The sequence below is a fragment of the Neomonachus schauinslandi genome, chromosome 1, assembly GCF_002201575.2.
Source record: "Neomonachus schauinslandi chromosome 1, ASM220157v2, whole genome shotgun sequence".
In the NCBI taxonomy this organism is placed as follows: Eukaryota; Metazoa; Chordata; class Mammalia; order Carnivora; family Phocidae; genus Neomonachus; species Neomonachus schauinslandi.
In genome coordinates this window covers 80,166,051-80,189,531 of record NC_058403.1, presented here as the reverse complement: position 1 = coordinate 80,189,531, position 23,481 = coordinate 80,166,051, and the positions used below count along the sequence as shown (strand labels likewise).

At 38.9% G+C, this 23,481-nt stretch overlaps 1 protein-coding gene across 3 annotated transcripts in view; it reads left to right on the top strand.

Annotated features, from left to right (window-relative positions):
• Window positions 1–8,177: 8,177 nt before the first annotated feature.
• VPS8 (VPS8 subunit of CORVET complex) overlaps window positions 8,178–23,481 on the top strand; it is a 237,786-nt gene continuing 222,482 nt past the window's right edge. For all 3 annotated transcript variants that reach the window (XM_044914623.1, XM_044914617.1, XM_044914619.1), the window contains exons 1-4: window positions 8,178–8,330; window positions 9,271–9,339; window positions 15,748–15,878; window positions 21,347–21,440. In XM_044914623.1, coding sequence (XP_044770558.1) covers window positions 8,178–8,330; window positions 9,271–9,339; window positions 15,748–15,878; window positions 21,347–21,440 — 447 coding nt within the window. The remainder of the gene's footprint in view (window positions 8,331–9,270; window positions 9,340–15,747; window positions 15,879–21,346; window positions 21,441–23,481) is intronic.

Below are 23,481 nucleotides of genomic sequence, written 5' to 3'. Positions count from 1 at the left end.
TGAGGGATGAATATGATCAACAGTAGTTGACAAGCCTGATTACATAAAGGTAGAGCTCAATTATAACTTGGCTTACTATGGCATAGATTCCTATAGGCTGTGAGTCAAATAATATCCTATGAAGCTTAACAATTACAGGTAATAAAACTGATCCATTTAATTTGCAACACAGGTGTTAGCCCTGTCTTCCAATTCTTAATGTAATCAGTAAATATTTATTGAACGTTACATACCTATGCAAGTCAGTGAGCCCAGTGATGTGCAGTATACAAAGAAGCGTGGCTACATTTTTCTTTCTTTTTTTTTTAAGATTCTATTTATTTATTTGAGAGAGTGAGAGAGAGAGAACATGAGCAGGGTAAGGGGCACAGGGAGAAGCAGACTTCCCACCAAGCAGGAAGCCTGACACGGGGCTTGATCTCCCCAGGACTCCAGGACCATGACCCAAAGCGAAGGCAGACGCACAACCAACTGAGCCACGCAGGTGCTCCACATGGCTGCATTTGTATTGTATAGTTGGGGACAAGAGACATAGCCACATGGTGAGTTAACTAATGAATCAATATGAGGAAAGCGCCAAGACACTGTTATAAAGAAGACATGCATTCTAGATTCAGAGGATGCTTAGGGAAGGAAGGTGCCTGGAAGGAAGGAAAGAAGGAACTTAGATAAATGGAGAGGAAAAGGAAAGGGAAGGTGAACTAGTGTGAGCAGACATGGATAGAAAGGGGAAGCTCTTCTTGAAGGACTCTGAATACAGGTTAATAAGTTTAGTTGTAAAGGAAGGTAAGGTCAGCTCATGTGGTATCTGGAATCCTAGGCTTAGAATTTGGAATTTTATTATTATTTTTTTCTTTCAAATTTTTATTTCAATTCTAGTTGGTTAAGATAGAGTGTAATATTGGTTTCAGGAGTAGAATTCAGTGATTCATTACTTACATACAACACCCAGTGTTCATCATAACAAATGCCCTCCTTAATATCCATCACCCATTTAGCCCATCCCCTGCCCACCTCCCTCCATCAACCCTCAGTTTGTTCTCTGTTGTTAAGAGTCCCTTATGGTTTGGTTCCCTCTCTCTCTTTTTTTCCTCTTCGCATATGGTCATCTGTGTTGTTTCTTAAATTCCACATGAGTGAAATCAAATGGTATTTGTCTTTGACTGACTTATTTCACTTAGCATAATATACTCCATCTCTATCCACGTCATTGCAATGGCAAGATTTTGTTCTTTTTAATGACTAATATTCCATTATATGTTTGTGTGTGTGTATACAGACGCCACATCTTTATCCATTCATCAGTCAATGGACATTGGGGCTCTTTCCATAATTTGGCTATTGTTGATAATGCTCCTATAAACAATGGGGTGCATGTACCCCTTCGAATCAGTATTTTTGTATCCTTTGGGTAAATACTCAGTAATGCAATTTCTGGGTCATAAGGTAGTTCTATTTTTAACTTTTTGAGGAACCTCCATACTGTTTTCCAGAGTGGCTGCACCAGTTTGCATTCCCACCGACAGTGTAAGGATTCCCCTTTCTCTGCATCCTCGCCAACATCTGTTGTTTCCTGTGTTGTTAATTTTAGCCATTTGTGGTGGTATCCTGTCACGGTTTTGATTTGTATTTCCCTGATGATGATTGATATTGAGCATCTTTTCATGTGTCTGTTAGCCATCTGGATTTCTTCTTTGGAGAAATGTCTGTTCATGTCTTCTGCCCATTTCTTAACTAGATTATTTGTTTTTTGGGTATTGAGTTTGATAAGTTCTTTATAGATTTTGGATACTAACCCTTTATCAGATATGTCATTTGTAAATATCGTGTCACATTCCGTAGGTTGCCTTTTAGTTTTGTTGATTGTTTCCTTCACTGTGAAGAAACTTTTTATTTTGATGAAGTCCCACGAGTTTATTTTTGCTTTTCCAAGGTCAAAGAGGTTTCTGCTTGTGTTCTCCTCTAGGATTTTGATGGTTTCCTCTCTCACAGTTAGGTCTTTCATCCATTTTGAATTTATTTTTGTGTATGGTATAAGAAAGTGGTCCAGTTTCACTCTTCTGCATCTAGCTGTCCAGTTTTCCCAACACCATTGTTGAAGAGACTGTCTTTTTTCCATTGGATATTCTTTCCTGCTTTGTCGAAGATTAGTTGACCAAATAGTTGTAGGTAGAATTTGGAATTTTATACTGTAGGCATTGGGATCTGTTCAAAATGAGTCCATTTACTAGAGAAAGAGAATAGAAAACAAATAGAGGTTAATCATCTATTGTATTTTTCTTCACAAAACAAACCACGAGAAGACCAAACAAGACAAAGAAATGGAAGAAGAGAAATACTTGGATTGGGAAAGCTGGAAACAAAGTGGGAATGTAATATTCTTTCCGTATCATGATTTCATGATACCTTTTTGGGGATACAGTAAGTGAAAAAAACAAAATTTGATTCGACTCACCATACTGTGAAAGGTGTCTCATATGACACTTTTAGGAGGAAAAGAATGCCAGTGAATTAAATAGGATCCTGGAATTTGAGCACGGTAGGGAAGGTCTGCCAAGGTAAAAACAAAACAACTACTACAACAAAAAGTTGGTAGAAGAGTTCTGGATTAGCCCAGCCTAATACAGGTCACATTCTGGAGTTCTTATTCCATTCGTCTGTGTTAAAATGGGGTCATTGATGTTTATATCATACATACATTATTTTTAAGTGGTCCTTGAATCTATTACTAATTGGTTGGGAATAACCTTATTAAGAAGGAATAGCCTTCAGAACTGTCAAGATGTCAGATAATCTTAAATCAGAACTATTAAAATATTAGTTTATCAGTGCTGAGAAGAGGACAACATACTGGGTAATCCTGATTCTATGACCTACATTTTTCTGTCGGAATAATGTGATTTCATTCTGGGAGAGACTGAGAAACCATTGATTTTAATGATTGTGTCGCCTGCAGGTACTGTCCAGCTTGGCATCCGCTATAGGAACACTAGATTGCTGGGTGTTTGGGTGGAGAACTAGTTGTAGAATTTAGTCTTCAGCGGAAATTATCAGTAGTTTATTGCCAGCCTTTGTCCTGGGATAGCACTTAAGTGGTATCTGAAAGTAGCGTCTGCATCATGCGTAAAGAAGTGTCCTATATTAAACATTTCATCATTGGTCTGTGTATTGGAATGAAGAACTTGCTCAATAAATATTTGGGCAACACCAAGTGATGAGGGAAGGATTAGTATTTCAGAATGGTGGCAGTGGGTCCAGAGACAAATTAATTGAAGTTTGTTAGTGTGGTCATTTCCTATTCCTGCTGTAACAAATTACCACAAATGGAGTAGGTTAAAAAAAATACAGATTTATCATTTTACAGTTCTTTAGTTCACTAGTACTGGTCTTACTAGGTTAAGATCAAGCTGTGGCAGGGCTGGGGTCCTAGAGGCTTAAGGAGAGAATCCTATTCCTTGCCTTTTGCAGCTGCTAGAGACTGCCTAAATTCCTTGGCTCCTGGCATCCTTCCTCCTTCAAAGCCTGCAACGTAGCATCTCTCTGACACTGCCTTTTTTTTTTTTTTTTTTAAAGAATTTATTTACTTATTTGTTAGCACAAGCAGGGGGAATGGCAGGCAGAGGAAGAAGCAGGCAGGGGGAGAAGCAGGCTCCCTCTGAGCAAGGAGCCCAATGCAGGACTGGATCCCAGGGCCCTGGGATCATGACCCGAGCCGAAAGTAGATGCTTAACCAACTGAGCCACCCAGGCATCCCTGTGACCCTGCTTCTGTTGTCCTGTCTCTTTTCTGACACTCTCTTTTGCCTCCCTCTTCCACATTTTAAGACCCTTGTGATTGTATTGAGCCAACATGGATAATCTCTGCAACTCCAGATGCTAATTTAATCACACATGTGAAGTTCCTTTGGACATGTAAGGTAACCCAGTCACAGGTCCTGAAGATCAGGACAGACATCCTTGGGCACTACTATCTTGCCTACCACAGGCAGGTTCAGGCACAGCTCAGTTTCTAAAAAATGTGGAGACACTGCTCCAGTGAACTCTCCTTTTCAAAAAAATACCTGAGTGTGGTATCTTTTGATTCCTAGGTCTATTTGGGTTGAATACATTTGCTGAGTAACATAAAGGTATAATTGCTGGTAACTGATAAAAGAGGAAGTTGATGCGAAAGCACAATTTTAGAATGACTTGTAGTATATCACACTTATTTTGATAATTAGACTTTTTTTCTGAAGCGTCTCTGATGCTTTGCTGGGGGCTGTACTAGTCTTAGACAAAACCCCTACATTTAACTGATGAAGAAACTTCTAATCTGAGAGCAGAAGTAAGTATATCCTTCCAATAAGGTATCCTTATGATATGCTTAGAACTAGCTAGACCTTTACAAAAGTACTTGATCTTGTTTCAGGATCTTTAACTTTGGAAGAATGTGGAAATCTTGAGGAAATTTTAAATGATAATAGCAAATATTTCTTGAGAACCAAATCTGTGTCCAGGCATTATTCTAAATGCTTTACAGTCATTATGTTGTTTATTCCTCACAGTAGCTCTGCAAATAGGTAGTTGCATTCTAAGAGTCAGGACTCTCCGTTTTAAGTGATTTAAAAAAAGAGAGCGAGCGAGCGAGTGTGTTGGGAGAGGATGCTGGCTTATGTAGCCAAATTGCCAGAATGCTGTGGCCAGAGCCAACATCAGAAGACTAGAACATGGGGTCCTGAGTGGTATCAGGATACTCTGACCTCTTCTCTGGTTCTGTTTGTAGGTTGATTTTATTCTTGCTAGAGAATCTGTTCCTAGAATGTAAAATCTGTTCGTAGAGGTGGATCTCCAGTGACAAGTATAGTAGGCGTTTCGGTGTTTAGTTGATATATATTGAATAAATGACCTCCTTTTCTGCAGAACAGGGTCGGGTGGAGGGTGGGGGTGCTGCTCGCCCTTACTATTCGTTGTTTAGAGAATAGTGGAAGCGGCTTTTCCTCACCAGTTCCATTTTAATGAATCCCAGTGAAGCACTCTGGCTACATTATGCACTCTCTGTTAGTAGGGGATTTTTGATTGGCAGCCTCCACAAGAACCACATGGTTTGAAGGAGCCCTGCCCCCAGCAAGAGGTGCTGCTCTGGGCAAACAACACAAATGGCCACAATATTTCATCTTAAAAGGTGTAGAAATAGAGGGGCTCAGAAAGGTAGACAAAATGACCAAGGTCACAGATAGGAACTGGTAAAGCCCAGATTAAAACCTCATTTTAACGGACTCTGGCTTATGTTCTTTGCACTTTGCCAGCATATCACAATAATAGGAGCTCAGTGAAGTGGAGGCTGGAAATGGAGTAGGGTAGCATGGCAAGATGGTGCTCTTTCTTCAGGGGATGCTCGATCACGTAAAACTTCTCGAATGTGGTACTGGTGTTCACAGATGCTGAGCTGCCGTGAGAACCTCTTAAGTAACACCAGATAGGAGGTATAAAAAGCCAGAAAAAAATTGTTTTACTTCCTGAGTTATTTTGCAAAGACCAATGTGAAGAATGAAATGTTTTCAGTTATTAAGTCATTTAAGTAAAAGTGGGGCTTTTTTGAGGTGTGGCTATTGTGGTCTTTTCCATTATTTTTTTAATGTGTAAGAAGAAAAATAGCTGTCCTCAAGAATCACTGAATGTGAATTAGATTATGCTTGTTTGCAAACATTCCTTGACTAATTGTAATCATTTTTCCTAAGTGGTACAAATAAGAATTTTATTAAGAAGGAATTTGTCATGAGTCTTCTTTGAAGAAAGGCATATAAACTCATATTGCTTCTGCCCTTGGCTCACTGCAAAAGGAGAAGTACATTTAGTACCTGAGGTTGGAAAGCTACTTTCAAATGTTGCCAGAAACAGAGTGCCCTCAGTTATGTCTTCTAGGAATGTATTTGACTATCATGTGTTTGTAGGACGGAGCCTTGGAGTCTATTTCTGTAACATGTGAAAGAAATTAGTCTGTATTTGGTAATATACCAAATGTACTAGCTAGAAAAATTGGTTTCAGCTCTTTAAAAATAAGTCTTCATAGTCAACATGTCTTACATATAATAGATACTCATTTCTTTTAATCTGCTAAAAATGAAACTTTGCACAAAGTGAAATTCATCATAAATACTAAAAAAAGGAGCCTAATTGGATAAAATTGTCAGTGAATTTTGGGCATTTATTTTTTATTTTTTATTTTTTACATGTTTTTTATTTATTTATTCATGAGAGTCAGAGAGAGAGAGAGAGAGAGAGAGAGGCAGAGGCAGAGGGAGAAGCAGGCTCCCTGCCTAGCAGGGAGCCCGATGCGGGACTCAATCCCAGGACCCTGGGATCATGACCTGAGCCGAAGGCAGATGCTTAACCATCTGAGCCACACAGGCGCCCCTGGGCATTTTTTTTTTAAACAATACCAGCAACTAATTTTCAACTCCTTTTTCTTTCTTTCTTTCTTTTTTAAAGATTTTATTTATTTATTTGACAGAGAGAGACACAGCGAGAGAGGGAATACAAGCAGGGGGAATGGGAGAGGGAGAAGCAGGCTTCCCGCGGAGCAGGAAGCCCCATGCGGGGCTCGATCCCAGGACCCTGGGATCATGACCTGAGCCGAAGGCAGACGCTTAACAACTGAGCCACCCAGGTGCCCCTTTCAACTCCTTTTTAAACAGTTAGTTCTTTCAGTGGCTTAGTTGTCAGCCTTTCCTTTGCCTTCACTTCATTAAGGAGTGGGATTGAGAGAAGTTCATATGGTGGGCCGTGGACAGTATGTAGTTTGAAAAAGCTTCCCGTAGAGAGTTACTGCATGTGGCTGGGTACTTTTTTCCCCATTGATTTGATAGTAATAAGTTTTTGTGACCAGGAGAATATTCAGTCACAATTTGCTTGACCTAATCACTTCTCACCATAATTTATGAAATAACTAAGAAATGCAATGTCAGACCTTTGTATATTGCTTATGACCTCATATATTGTTTTGTATATTGCTAGTCTAGAAAACAAAATGAGCTTTGTTTTTACTGTCATTATTACTATGGCATTATTTCTGTTTTCATATTTTTATTTCTTTATTTCTAAACAGGCAGAGCTCAGGGAGGGACTTTTAAAAATTTGGCCACTTGTAGCCTAATTAGAACACAAACTAAAAACACTTAAGAACAAATTTAATCATTAAACTTAAATTATTTTTTCCTGAATATGTTTTTAGTTTTCTAGAAATTTTGCAGATAAATAAATAAAAAAATATTTTATTTATTCTTTGAAAGTAGGCTCCACACCCGGCATGGGGCGCGAACTCATGACCCCAAGATCAAGTCGCATGCTCTACTGACTGAGTTGTTTTCTATTTTGCAAGTAAACAAAACTCTTTTTGATACGGCATTGTATCCTTTAGAGCTATGAAATATATAAAACATTTGCATACTTTTTTTTTAGTATTTCAGTTTTCTCTGAGAATGTCCATGTTTTTCTATGACTAGCTTTCTTCCTAGAAATCCTAGAAATCCCTAGTTGGCTGCGATCTTATTTTATTCTGGCATCATTGTTGTCTCCCGTAATCTGAACGCTTAGGTTTGCTAGTGTCATATTAAGTGGCTAGCTATCTGTCCTGGGTCCTCTGTGTCTACACAAGCTCCCTGAGACATCTGTGGCCCTGGATGGAGGCCAACGGCAAAACTGATTTGTATGCTTTTCTCCAGGGGTACTGGAGATCTACTCTGAGGTTTGGGAGTATGAGGGAGGGGTTAATTGCAGTTCTTGGCACCAGTTTACCCTCATGCTGCTAAAACATAAATCTGGATGGTACCAAGTCTAGTGGCTGAACTTACCGCAAGTCTGTCACTGTCACCAGACTTAATGACTTTAGGTGGTGGGCGACTTCCCAGACTCCTGAGTTAGATGTTCCTCCTTTGTGCTCCCATAGAAACTCTCCCCCAATATCATACCTCAGACCATACTGATTTCTCTTTGCCTTACAATCAGATGATTGATGAACAGTCAGTTTCCACAAAAGTCTGACCACATAAGTCTTTGGAATGTCCAATTGAGGAAATCTAAATAATGTATATTTTTTCTTTTTTGAGAAGAGATCATTCAGGTCATCATGATTTAAGGCCAAAAATCAAAACAAAACAAAAAAAACTTGCTTGGATTGGCTGAATTATAATTATTATAAATATGGAAAATGAACCAGACCATGAAAACGTGGAACAGAGCCTCAGTGCCAAGACTACTGAAGAAGAGCTGAATAAGTCTTTCAGTCTTGAAGCTTCACTTTCAAAATTCTCTTACATAGATCTGGACAAGGAACTGGAGTTCAAAAATGATCTGGTAAAAATTCAGCTTTTGTTAAGATGGTTAGAGCTATGACCTAAAGACTCAATCTGTCATTTTTGCATGAATTAATAGAAGTCTGTGTGCAGTTTTATGGGATAATATCACTCTTCATGTGTGTATGTCATTACCATTTATGAAGCACTTTAACGTATGTTCTCATCTGAGCCTCACATACTCTGATAATCCATTTTATAGAGGAAGAAGCCAAAGTGCAGCTGGCTATGTTAAATGAATGCTCAAGATCATAGAGCTAGTGCTAGGTTTAGGAATCTTGTGCAGGGATTCTTAAAAAATATTTTATTTATTCTTTGAAAGTAGGCTCCACACCCGGCATGGGGCGCGAACTCATGACCCCAAGATCAAGTCGCATGCTCTACTGACTGAGCCAGTGGGGCGTCCCATGTGCAGTAATTTTTTTTTCCCATTGATTTGATAGTAATAAGTTTTTGTGACCAGGAGAATATTTAATCACAATTTGCTTGACCTAATCACTTCTCACCGTAATTTATGAAATAACTAAGAAATGCAACGTCAGACCTTTGTATATTGCTTATGACCTCATATATTGTTTTGTATACTGCTTTCTACACTTAGAAAATTGGGGCTTGTCATGAGACATGCTGTGTTGTCCTGTTTAGAATGCACATGTCAGAGTTCATGAACAAAAGCTTTCTAGACAGGGCTGTCAAGATGGTGCAGTCAGTGTATATTTGTCTTTGAGAATCAGTGAATATGTGGATAGGATAAGAAACAATTCTGTAGTCTTTTGACCTGATCCTTACTACCATGGATCATCGAGTTGGCTCTCTGCATGATCAGTTTGGTGATGTGTTTGTCTCTTAATTGGTAATGGCTCTAATAAATTTAAACACCCTCACAATACTCTAAGAGGGAAAGCAGCATTATATGAAAATAATTTCTTTTCTCTATTTAGATTGATGACAAAGAGTTTGATATTCCTCAAGTTGACACTCCTCCAACACTGGAAAGCATACTCAATGAGGTAAGTGTATATTAATGATCATGGTCATTTTATGGAATTGATTTTAATGCTTTTGGGTTAATTATATAATGTGTATGTATCTAGATCTGCACTGTCCAGTATGGGAGCCACTAGTCACATGTGGCAATTCTAATGTAAATTAATAATAGTTAAGTAAAGATTGAAATTTCAGTCTCTCAGTTGTACAGGTACATTTTAAGTTCTCAGTTGAAATGCGGCTAGTGGCTAATACAGTGGATAGCACAGGAGCAGAGTATTTCTGTTGTTGCAGAAAGTACTGTTGGACAGCACTCATCTAGGCTGTGAACTTCTCAAGGGCAGAAGCCATGTGTTGTTCATGTCTGTGCCCAGTACAATGCCTTAGACTTGGTAGATTTGAGAAAACATTTTAGTAAGCAAGTTGAAATATTAAATTCACGTCACTTTTGAGATTTGTATTATGTTTCAATAATGTCCTCTCTACCGGTGATACTCAGATAGCTCATCCTCTGATACTAGAGAGCAGCTGCAACCTTGAAATGCACCTCATCATCCTGCTGTGTAAAGGGAAAGCCTCCACAGGGTATCTTATGAGTACCGTCTTTGTTAAAAAGTTTCTCAGAGTTTTGAAATGATGTTCTTCTTTTCTGAATTAGCAGGTCAGAAAGGCTTTATAAAGGAACTTTGTGGAAGTAACATGTTGGTGACGTATGGGAGCTTTTATGTACCTGGCATCTGCTGACAATTCTTCAACTCAGTCTTCTTGATCTTTTAAAAATTTGCTTAAGACTCCTTTTGGAAGTTTTAGCTTCAAATTTGAGAAAGATTTTTAAATGCGTGAATCTGTTTTGGATCCATAGTTTTCTAAAAGATAATGATGCAGAGGTTCTCCAAAAGCAATGCCTGCTGAATGAGTTGGGTCTTGGTCTTTATTACTTTTACCCCTATACTTTGGGGGTTGTAGCCAACACTTTATAGGATGCAAACTGCTTTTCTTTGTGAATTGTATCTTTTATTATTCCTGTATGACTTTGATTTCTATTTTTATATCCGTTTGATGTTGCTGTTACTTTGAATATATTTTAACTTAGAAAATGTATGATCTGTGTTAAGATGTAGCATTTTAAATTTTGACACAGAAGGCTTTGGTCAATGAAAGAATAACTGGTTACAGTGATACTTATTTACTGCTTTCTAATAGAGAAGAAATCTTTCATTTAGAGATGAAGAGATTAATTTTAGTCAGTTTTGTTAATGTCTTAATCATATCCTCATTTCAATTATTTTACTAAGTGTGAAATAAAAGTAAGCTTAGAAGGTTGTATATAAAGCCATATTTGAACATATTTGTATAAAAATGGCAAAGGGCCCCTGGGTGGTTCAGTCAGTTGAGCATCTGCCTCTTGATTTCAGCTCAGGTCATGATCTTAGGGTCATGGGATCCAGCCCTGCGTTGGGCTCCACGCTCAGCGGGCAGTCTGCTTGAGATTTTCCCTCTCCCTTTACCCCTCCCTCCAACCCCCCCCCCAAATAAATAAATATATCTTCAAAAAAAAATGGCAAAGAAAGAGGTCATATGAATGAAACTAGTTCATAGTGAAGAAAAACCATCTTTGCACAATTTAGTTTTCTATGAGTAATAGTAAGTATGGTCATTAGTGGTTTACTGAGAAGATAATAATCTGTCTGAGAAGATAATACCATCCTCACTAGTAATTTGCATGTCTCACATATTTGCTCATAGTGTTAGATGCTGGGATTATAAAATGCTGTATGACTGTCTCTGACTTTGAGAGAGAAATAGGACTGGACATTGGCCAGCCTTCCCATCTCCAAGGAGCTAGGCAGGTGGATAAGTGAAAGCAAAAATAAAAATTTAAGTTGTAGAACCGTATGAAGGCTATTGGGGGAAAAGTATTAAAATGATTTTAAAAAAGAAAAAAACAATGGAAAGGGCAGAAGTGCAAAATGTGAATAAGCACTTGTTCCAGGATATGTGGGTGCACATATCGTATAATGTTCATTAATAGCAATCTGCAGAGAGGTTGGGAAGAAATGGACATCCAAGATGTTTTATAGACTGGAAAGCTAGAGATTACGGAGACATCATGTATCTCAGAATTTAGGGCATGAAATAATGGCAGTATGCCTTGTCCTTGTCTGAAACTGTGCTACCTCTGAGGTTTTTAATTGTGAAGTTCCATTCTCTAACTGTAGCCACCCCCTTGCCTCCCATTTTCTTACTTCCTTAAACCTGTTCTTTGACCTAATCAAGACCGAGTCTCCCAGTCTGGGTAGTTCCTGCTTCACTTCATTTCTACTGTGCAGCGAGATACTTATTTTGAACTTTTTACTCAAGTGTAGCGTACATAGAGTACACAAATTGTGTGTAGCTTGGTGAATTTTCACAAACTGAATGCACTGTGCAACCAGAACCCATATGAAGAAATAAAACATTACTAATATCCCAGAACCTCTTCGTGTGCCCCTTTAGTACCTAACCCCAGGATAATCACAATCCTAACTTCTACTAGCATTGATCAGCTTTCTTGCTTTGAACTTCATATAAATGGAATGATAGAGTATGTGCTTTTGTGTGTCTGACTTGTTTACCTCAATATTATGTTTTTAGATTCATTCATATTTTTGTATGTAATTGTTCATTCCCATACATAAAAAAACCTTTTTTAAAATTATTTATTTATTTATTTTTAAAGATTTTATTTATTTATTTGACAGAGACACAGACAGCGAGAGCAGGAACACAAGCAGGGGGAGTGGGAGAGGGAGAAGCAGGCTTCCCGCGGAGCAGAGAGCCTGATATGGGACTCGATCCCAGGACCCTGGGACCATGACCCGAGCCGAAGGCAGTTGCTTAACGACTGAGTCACCCAGGCACCCAAAAACCTTTTTTTTTTAAAGATTTTATTTATTTGTCAGAGAGAGAGAGCACAAGCAGGGGGAGCGACAGGCAGAGCAGGCAGAGGGAGACGCAGGCTTCCCACTGAGCAGGGGGCCTGATGCAGGGCTCAGTCCCAGGACCCTGGGATCATGACCTGAGCTGAAGGCAGCCATTTAACCCGCTGAGCCACCCAGGCATCCCCCCATACATAAAATTCTTTATGTGTATACCATTATTTATTCATTTTACTTTTGATGGGCATTTGTGTAATTTCCAATTTCTGATTACTATGAAAAGTTGCTGTGAGGGGTGCCTGGGTGGCTCAGTTGTTAAGCGTCTGCCTTCGGCTCAGGTCATGATCCCAGGGTCCTGGGATCGAGCCCCGCATCGGGCTCCCTGCTCCGAGGGGAGCCTGCTTCTCCCTCTCCCGCTCCCCCTGCTTGTGTTCCCTCTCTCGCTGTGTTTCTCTCTGTCAAATAAAAAAAAAATCTTGAAAAAAAAAAGTTGCTGTGAATATTCTTATTCACGTCTATATATGTATGCATATACATATACACACACACGTTTCTGTTGGTTTTATACTTGGAATAGGAGAATTACTAGGTCATGAGATACGGGTATGTTCAGCCTTAGTAGATACTGCCACAGGTTTTTTAACGTGGTCAGAATAATACATACTTCCAGCAGCCCAATATGGGAGTTGTGAATACCATATGCTCATCAACTTTTGAATTTTCTCCTTTTCACTTTATCCATTCAGTTCTTATAGGTGTGTAGTGATACCACATCATAGTTTTAATCTGAATTTCCCTGAAAACTGATGAAATTGGGTGCCTTGACATAGGGTTGGGCCATTTGGATGTCTCTTTCGTGAATTGCCTTTTCATGTCTTTCGCTCACTTTTTTAAAAAAACTTATTTATAGGAATTCTTTATATGTGATGTATATAAACCCTTTATTAGATATATGTATTGCAAATATCTTCTTCCATTCTGTGGGTTACTTTTTCACTCTCTTAATGGTTTATTTTGATGAGCAGAAGTTCTTAATGTAGTTCAGCTTATTTTGTTTTTCCATTATGGTTAGTTTTTTTGTGTGTCTTGTTTTAAGAAAATTTTGAAAATTCCAAGGTCATGATGATGCTATCTTATTTTGTTTTAAAATCTTTCTTTTTTCTGCCTTTCAAACTTAGATCTGCAATTCATCTGGATTTTTTTGTATATGATGGTGTGAGGTATGAGCCAGCACCATTTACTGAAAAAAAAAAAAAAAAAGTGATGTCACTTTTGTTTTAAATCAGGTGATCGTGTATGTGTGGGTCTGATTCTATTGGTCTTTCTACACTTGCTCCAATATCACATTCCAATGTTTGATATAATGGGTTTTGATACCTAATAGTCTCAGATCTTTGTTGTTGCTCTTCAAGATTGCCTTGGTTATTCCTGGTGTTTTGCATTTCCATGTAAGTTTTAGAATCACTTTATTAGTTTACATACAATGACACATACACACACTGAAATTTGATAGGATTATGTAGATTTTACATATCCGTGCAGGAAAATTGATATCTCTGCTGTGTAGATAGTAATTTTAAATTCAGCCCTATTGATAGGCTTCAATTCTCTTCTTTCCTTCGCTTTTTCTTTCATGTATTCTGTAAGCCCTCAACCCTGGCTTAGTTTAACTGATCTGTTTTCTTTAATTACATCCCAAGGCTGCTTAAGAAAATCAGGTAAGATTCTGATTGGCCCTCTTGCTTAAGCCCTTGGTGCTGCAGTTCTCATTTCTAGATTATTTCCTTTCCCTTTTCCCTACAGCAGTTGTTCGACTCTACAGCTCTCAAGAGACAATCTCTCCTTGTTAATTCTAGCCTTTTTCTTAGCAGACGTGTGTGTGTAGATACCTGAAAAGCAGTTGGAAATATGGGCCTAAACCTCAAGAGAAATGTTGATACTGAAGTTTGGAGTCATTGGCATGACATGGGACTTGAAGCTATAGGTATGGATTAGCTCCATAGAGGAAGTTGGTGAACTTGGAAGAGACGAGAGCTAAGAATATAATTCCAGGGAATAGCATCAATCAGAGGTTGGGCTGAGGAGAAAGTAGAGAACATGACTAGTAGAAGAGGCCTCGTAAGTTGGGAGGAGTACAGGAAAGAGATGTACTGGAAACCGAGGGAGGAGAAAGTTTCAAGACGCGGGGAGTGGTCAGTAGTGTTAAATGATGCCAAGAGGACAAGGGTGTGCTGACTGAAGATAGGCCAGTGGATTTGGCTAGTACTTTCAGCAGAGGTGGTAGTCAGTAGCTAGCAATGGTGGAGAGTACAGATAATGAGTTGAGATTGCTCTCATATAGGCATCGATGGAAATGGTAAGGCAGAATGCAGTCCAGCCGAAAGAGGAGTATGATCAGAGCATTTTTCTTTAATGTCTGTTGCTCGGAATCACCCTGTTCAAAGCTAAACTCCTCATTCTGCTTTATCTGCCATCTTCTGCTTTCTTAGCTCAGAAGTATCATCTTTTGCCTGGTTGTTCAAGCTGGAAACCTTGGAATCCTCTTTGATTTCTCCCTTTCCTCCCCACCTCCCAGCACCCCCCCCCTTTAAGTGGTAACCAGGGGCCTTGGGTTTTCTCAGTAATGTCTCTTTCATTTTTCCTTCTCTTGACCTCTTCTGCCACATTCCTAGCCTCCACTCTCCTCTTTTTCCTTGACAATGCCTTATCTTCTTAATGGTTCTTAATAGTCTCCCTGCCTCAGTCTCCCCCAGTACCCTCATCCATCTTCCTACTGCCCCATTTATCCTTGTAAAAGGTGGTTCCCATCATGTGTGTCTATTTCTTAAACATCTTAGTTGCCTTCCTACTGTCTACTATATATAGTACACTAGTTCATTAAATGAGTGATACATGTCTGGCATTGAACTCTGGGCACTAGGGAATATAGTGGCAGACAAGGAGGACATGGGCCCTGCTGTCACCTGGCTTAATGGAATATAAGGCTTTTTACAGTTTGGGTCCCAGCTGATCTTTCTAGGATCACCTCTAACTCCTGCTCATATATTTGAGGACTATGTCCTTTTCCATGAGCAAAATCCATTTTATGAAATCACTGTGTTTGCAGATGCTCTTTCACGCCCAGGATGCCTTTCTTCTGTTTGTCATATTTCTCACGGCATACTATTTGTAGTAAGGTGGTATTTGTTTTCTTCTAATTAGCCACTGGCTTGTTAGTTAACTCGTAAAGCATCTATAGAGGTTTGAATTTTAAAAAGTATTCTGCTAACAATAATTTGCATAACTGCTTCTTCCTGCTACAAGGAAGAAATTTTTGGAGTGAACTCTTTATAGAGACAAAGATCTATCTAGATTAATTTTCTCTTCTATGCCTCTCTGATCAATAACAATGCATGGAAAAGAGAGAAAAAAGCAGAAATAAGCACGAGTATTTTCAAGAAACCCATTAATGCCTGTCTGCCTTATAGGGTATTTGGAATTGTGAATTTATTGATCCATATTCTTCCAATTTAGACTGATGATGAAGATGAGTCTTTTGTTCTTGAGGATCCTACACTGTTAAACATTGATACTATTGATTCTCACTCCTATGATACTTCGTCTGTGGCAAGTTCAGATAGTGGTGACAGGACCAACTTAAAAAGGTAAGTATTCACTTAAATCACACTTGCATATAGTTGCAGTATTGATCATTTAAAATGTAAATATGTCTTTATGCTACAGTGTGGTCTGCTGAAGCCCTGCATAGGGAATAGAAGGCCCACTTGGGTGGAAATAATATGCTTATTAGATTCTAAAGATTTGGGCACTGTTGAGGGGAGAAGCTAAAAAGGTGGATGCCATGGGGCGCCTGGGTGGCTCAGTTGGTTAAGCGACTGCCTTCGGCTCAGGTCATGATCCTGGAGTCCCTGAATCGAGTCCCGCATCGGGCTCCCTGCTCGGCAGGGAGTCTGCTTCTCCCTCTGACCCTGCCCCTTCTCATGTGCTCTCTCTCTCATTCTCTCTCTCTCAAATAAATAAAGTCTTTAAAAATAAATAAATAAATAAAAATGAAAATAAAAAGGTGGATGCCATGACCACTGTCCTCTGCACCCCCAGTAGGAAGCCCTCATAGCAGCCAGGGGCCCCCCGGAAGCAGTAGAGCCCTAGGAGGGAGTACGAGTCCAATTTGGCACAGTGTCTGTGGTAGAAACATGGAGTTTGGTTCACCTCGCCACCCTTATGCTCTCTGCACTCCCCATCCCCTTCCTCCCACTCTCTAAGGTCAGATCCAGCATTCCTTCATTCCCTTGGAATGGGTTCAGAGGAGAATCACAAAATGATTAAAGATTTGGGAAAAGGACTTCTAACCCTAAATAACTTCATTTTGGCTGCTTTTCACCTCCCAAATTCTTGGAGAGCACATGAAAAGGAAAGCGAAGTGGAGGAAGCATAATGTAAATACTTTATTGAATTCATGTGTAACTTTAATGTTGATAAAGTCATGTGTATTTTTCCTTTCTTAAATTTTGCCTGTATTAGTGCTGTCTTCTTTAGCATGTCAACTCTTGTGGGATAGGGACCATTGCTGGATATATTAACCTGTTCATCACTATCTCTTACAAATAGATAAATATGTTTTTTCCCTCAGCTTTATTGAGATATAACTGACATATATAACATTAGGCAAATGTAATGTGTACAGTGTGATTCTTTGATACACTATTTATTGTGAAATCATTACCACAATAGGGTTAGTTAACACCTTCATCACCTCACATAATTACCATTTCTGTTTTGGTAAGAACATTTAAGATCTACTCTTTTAGTAACTTTCAAGTGTATAACACATTATTGTCAGCTATAGTCCTCATGCTGTACATTAGATCCCCAGAACTTATTCGTCCTACAACTTGAAGTTTGTACTCTTTGACCAACATCTCCACATTTCCCTCACTCCTCAGCCCCTGATAGTACTGTTCTTTAGTCTTTTTTTAAATTCCACATGTAAGTTAGATCATATAGTATTTGTCTTTTTCTGTGTGATTTACTTCATGTAGCATAATGCCCTCAAGGTCCATTCATGTTGTCACAAATGGCAGGATTTCCTTCTTTATCATGGCTCAATAATACTCGTGTGTGTGTGTGTGTGTGTGTGACCTCTTACCTTTACCCATTTGAAAATATTTCCATTATCTTGGCTATTGTGAATAATGTTGTAATGAACGTGGCAGTGCTGATATCTCTTTGAGATAGTGATTTTGTTTTCTTTGGATATATACCTAGAAGTGGGATTGTTGGATCATATGGTAGTTCTATTTTTAATATTTGGGGGGAACTTCCATACTGTTTTCCACAGTGGCTGCACCAGTTTATATTCCCACCCACCAGTGCACAGGGATTCCCTTTTCTCCACATCCTCACCAACATTTTTTTTTTTTTGGGTTTTTTTTTTTTTTTTTTTTAAGATTTTACCTATTCATTTGAGAGAGAGAGAGAGAGCGTGAGTGGGGGCAGGGAGAGGGAGAAGCAGACTCCCTGCTGAGCAAGGAGCCCAATGCAGGGCTCGATCCCAGGACCCTGGGACCATGACCTGAGCCGAAGGCAGATGCCCAACTGACTGAGCCACCCAGGCGTCCCTCTTGTCTTTTTGATAATAGCCATTCCAATAGGCAATACCTCGTTGTGGTTTTGATTTGCATTTCCCTGGTGATTAGTGATGCTAAACAGTTTTCCATGTACTTATTGGCCATGTGTATGTTTTCTTTGGAAAAATGTTCAGATCTTCTGCCTATTTTTTACTCAAATTGTTTGGGTTTTTTTGGTTTTTTTTTTTGCTACTGAGACAGTAGTCTCCCTTTTCCACGGGGGATACATTCCAAGACCTCCAGTGGATGCATAAGACTTGCAGATAGTACTGAATCCTATATAAACTATGTTTTTTTCCTGTATATACCTACAATAAAGTTTTTTTTTTTTTTAAAGATTTTATTTATTTATTTTTTATTTATTCATGAGAGACAGAGAGAGAGACAGAGGCAGAGGGAGAAGTAGGCTCCCCGCGGAGCAGGGAGCCCGATGCGGGACTCGATCCCAGAACCCTGGGATCATGACCTGAGCCGAAGGCAGACGCTTAACCGACTGAGCCACCCAGGCGTCCCTACAATAAAGTTTAATTTATAAATTAGGTACAGTAAGAGATTAACAACAACAATAATAAAATAGAACAATTATAGGAATATATTATAATAGAAGTTATGTGAAAGTGGTCTCTCAAATATTTTATTGTACTATACCTACCCTTCTTATAATGTCTTGAGATGATAAAATGCCTATGTGATGAGATGAAGTTAAGTGAATGACATATGCATGACACTGGGTTAGGCTACACTATTGACCTTCTGACAGTACCTCAGAAGGAGGATCATCTGCTTCTGGATTGTGGTTGACCACAAGTAACTGAAACCATGCAGATAAGGGAGGATTGCTGTATTTTTTGGATATTAACCCCTTATCAGATAAACAGTTTACAGATATTTTCTACTATCCCATAGGTTGTCTTTTCATTTTGTTGATTTTCTTTTGCTGTGCAAAAGTTTTTTAGTTTGATATAGTCTAATTTATTTATACTTGCTTTTGTTGCTTGTGCTTTTGATGACCTATACAAAAAATCCATTGCCACGACCAATGTCAAGGAGCTTTTTCCCTGTGTTTTCTTCTAGGAGTTCTATGGCTTAGGTCTTACAGTTCAGTCTTTAATCCATCTAATCCCTATAATTTTTGTGAACGGTGTAAGATAAGGGTACAGTTTCATCTGCATGTGATTATCCAGTTTTCCCAACACCACTTTATTAGAGACTGTATTCTCTCCCCATTGAGTGCTTTTGATTTCATTGTCAAATATTAGTTGAGTGTATACACAACTGTTTATTTCTGGGCTCTCAGTTTTGTTCCACTGGTCTCTCTGTCAGTGTTTATGCCAGTACCATACTGATTTTTGTTTTGTTTTTTTTGTTTCATACTGTTGATTACAGCTTTGTAATACAGTTTGAAATCAGAAAGTGTGATGCCTCCAGCTTTGTTCTTCTTTCTCAAGATTGCTTTGGCTAATTGGGGTCAGTTGTGTTTCTAAACACTAACAATGAAATATCTGAAAAAGGAATCAAATAATTTATAGTAGCATCCAAAACGATGAAATACTTATGAATAAGTTTAACCCAGGAAGTGAAAGAGCTGTATGCTGGAAATTATAACACATTGATGAAAGATATTGGGGACACAAATAAATGGAAAAATATCCCACGTTCATGGATTAATATTGTTAAAATGTCCACACTCCCCCAAACCATCTGTAGATTCAATGCAGTCTCTATCAAAATCCCAATGGGATTTTTCACAAAAGTAGAAAATCCTAAAATTTGTATGGAACCATGATAACTTAAATGATTTTGACCATCTGGTCTCCACCTGCTTCAAAGATATGATGTCTTTTAATCAGTCACAGGAATAAAAGGCACAACATAAGGAATACAATCAGTGATACTGTAATAGTGATGTAACGGGACAACCGGTAGCTGCGCTTGCAGTGAGCATAACATAACGTATAAACTTGTCAAGTCACTAAGCTGTACACCTGCAACTAATGTGTGTCAACTGTACTCAAAAAAACATATATGGGTCTTTTTTTTTTTTTTTTTGCCTTATTTAATGTCAGAACTCTTTTGCATAGCATCAGTCTGGTCCCTGCTTACCATTTTGACCTAATCTCTAAGCACCCCTACTCCCATCCTCCTGGTCCATGCCTTTTGTGTACTTACACTCCCCTCACACACTGTGCACATTTACATCTTCATATTTCTGTTTGTGCTTTTTTGTTGCCTGCCAGACTCCTACTAGTTATCCATCAAGGGCAGGTCAGACATCTTTTTTTCTGTAGCTGTCCCTGATATCCCCCTAATAAATAAGATGAAACTCCTCTTTATTTCATCTCTGTAGCGCTTTACCCATGTTCTTTCCTAACATTTATCTTTTAAGATTAAGTTACTTATGGGGCGCCTGGGTGGCTCAGTCGGTTGTCTGTGTTCAGCTCAGGTCGTGATCCTAGAGTCCTGGAATCGAGCCCCGAGTCGCGTCAGGCTCCCTGCTCAGTGGAGAGTCTGCTTCTCCCTCTGCCCCTCCCCCTGCTCCTCTGCTTGCTCTCTCTCTCTCGCTCTCTCTCTCTCGTTCTCTCTCAAATAAATAAATTCTTAAAAAAAAAAAAAAAGATTAAGTTACTTATTAGTCCCTGTAGCTAGGCTGCAAGGTTCTTGAGACTAGGAAACTTGACTTACTTATTTTTGTATCCCCAGAGCATACTTTTAGTCACATAGAAGAGGTGCTCAGTGTTTGGTAGAAAATTAAAAATTATTTTTTGTACGATGATGAGTTGGGTAAGTGAAAGGAGCTGTTAGTAGGAGCAGCAGAGATAGAATAATGAGTGGGGAATTTGAGGTGCTTGGTGGAAGAATGAGAGAGGGCAGTTAAAGATTGGAAGGCAAGAAAGATGGGCAAGGGTGGACAGTAGGTAGAGGTAATGTAGACATGCAGGGCAGGATAGGCAACCTTCTGGTGAGTAGTAGAACCTCTTGCCATAGTTTAAGATGAGCGAGGAACAGTTTGAATCAGTGAAAAAGGAATGGTGGCTTTATTCATTTTCCTGCTTGTGCTTCTCTGAGGTTCAAGATGGGTTTAGTACAATATCTTAATGTAGGACTGTTAGACTCTTTGTACGTCATTGCAAACAGAGCTAACAAATTATAGTCAGTGTTGTTTTCTACTTTTTTTTTTAAGATTTTATTTATTTATTTGACAGAGAGACAGAGGGAGAGCAGGAACACAAGCAGGGGGAGTGGAAGAGGGAGAAGCAGGCTTCCCACCAAGCAGGGAGCCCAATGCGGGGCTCGATCCCAGGACCCCGGGATCATGACCTGAGCCGAAGGCAGCCGCTTAACGACTGAGCCACCCAGGCGCCCCTCTACTTTTCTTATTCTTATGTGTGTTTTGGACTTTCAAAGCTTTGAGACCCTGCTTTTTCAAAAAATTTTTTTATGTTCTTCAACATTTTCTTTCTTTCTTTCTTTTTTTTTTTTTTTAGGAAGAAGAAATTACCTGATTCTTTTTCACTCCATGGGTCAGTTATGCGACATTCACTTTTGAAGGGAATTTCTGCCCAGATAGTGTCTGCAGCTGTAAGTATTTTGTTCTCTTCCCCAGATTTGTAACCTGCAATGGCATAATGAAGTAGGAATGAGCATAAAACAAAGCACAGCACTTCTCTTGGCCCGAGGCTTAAAAAAAAAAAAATAGAATCTGGCTTTCATGGGTCTTGTGTGATTGTTTTTGACTCATAAGACATGGCTACACATCTTGACGTAGAAATTAGTGCAGCCATGAAATAAAGGTCTGCTCAGAGTCTCTGGTGTGCCTAAGTGAAATATGGCAGCAAGCCTAAAAGGAACACTATCTGCCTTTTCTTTAAATTCGTTTTCAGTTTAGTTGCCATCTTGTGTATTTGGTTGAGTTAGAATGCTTGTTTTTTTTAGTCTTTTCATACGGAGACATGATTGATCAGAATCTTTTACAACTGAGTGATTTTCTTGTAATTCCCCAAACTCTTTTCATGTACCTTATTTTATTTATTCTTACAACTTTGAAAGTAAGGAAAGCCATATCCTGTTTTACAAATGAGAAGAGAGGCTCCGAGAGGTGATATATTAACTTGTCTTACATCATTGGGTTAGGAGATAGCAGAACAATTACTCCAAATTGGAGTTTCTGGCTCCGCTGTTGTGCTGCTTTGTTGTGAAATGGAGGTGGTATTGGTGAATGTGGCCAGCGTGTAATGGCTGGAACAGAGTATCTGTGGTCTTCTTCGAAGATTTTTTTAGAGCACTGAGTTGATGAAAAAATTTTAATAGATCACCAAGACAATAGGTGCTGATTCTGGTATGTTTTATCAAATTTTCAAAGCCTATAATTCTATGTGGTCTTTCAGTTTTAGTTTTCTGAATTCATTGTGTAGATCTTATGTATAATAATGATGATGATGACAAAAGATGACATATTCATATCCCAGGAACTTTGACTTTTTAAATGTTTTCATAGAGCTTAATTGGTATTTTGCATATTCAGTTTGGACAAAGTTTTAATTTTCCAGAAGGGTAAGAGCTTGATATAGGAATGGCATCACGACATCATAACCACATTACAGTTGTCAGATTTATCCAAGAAGACTTCTGTTGCAGAAACCAAACCAAACCAAAAACAAAAAGGCAAAACGGAAAGAAAGTGTTCTCTGTGGGCAGTTGGTATACCCTGACCCAGCTTATATATCATGAAGTCAATTTAAATAGAGAGATAGTCAAACCATGGAGGGAACCTGGGCAATTGTCCTTCCTCTTTTAGGTGGAGAGTAACTCAGATTTGCTAGAATGGGAACCACCTGTTGAGGATTACATTTCCATGACGTTTTCTGAATTTAATCCTTATGTAGGTGATGAAATTCATTCCTTTCAAGATCAAGATGAACCAGAACAGTCATTTGACCCACCTGTGCAGTTTTAAAAATATTTTGAATAATGGAGACTGAACTAAAACTCAGACACTGAACATTGATTAGATAAATCTGTTATTTAAAAGTGTTTCTTCTCCCTCTTGAAGAGGAGGGAAAAATTCTAATAAATCCCAGAGTGTTTGCGTTCTATTCTTATTTCATTGCTATGGCTGAGCTCCTTTGGTCTGCTAAAATGAAAACTGCTTTTCCTGTGACAGTGCTCATACTCTGCTTTCCTAATGTTGGATTACCAGCTCAATTTAAATTGTATGCTTTTCTGTGATGGTTGGTTTATTAACATGTAAAGCTAGTTATATTTTGGGGTATTTCTCCTGAATAGTTGTTCAGTGATACCTTCAGCCATGTGGATAGTGATAGCGATGTTAGTAGGGTTGCCTGGGGCCTTGCTCATCATGGCTTTGTAGTCCATGCGTGGATGACACTTAGGAGAGATGAAACTTTTGGAGTTGTGAATGAAGGTCACAGCTCATTCACAGATAAAAGTACTATGACAGATGACTACATTTTAAACTAATTCAAATTAATTTTAAAGGGTATTTATCACTTTGATGATCACCTAAGATAGTAGAGATACCCTAGCACAATGTCCCAAAATGTGTCCACTAAGAAGCTCCTGACATGCCGATTAAAATGCAGATTCCTGGGCACCGCCCCAG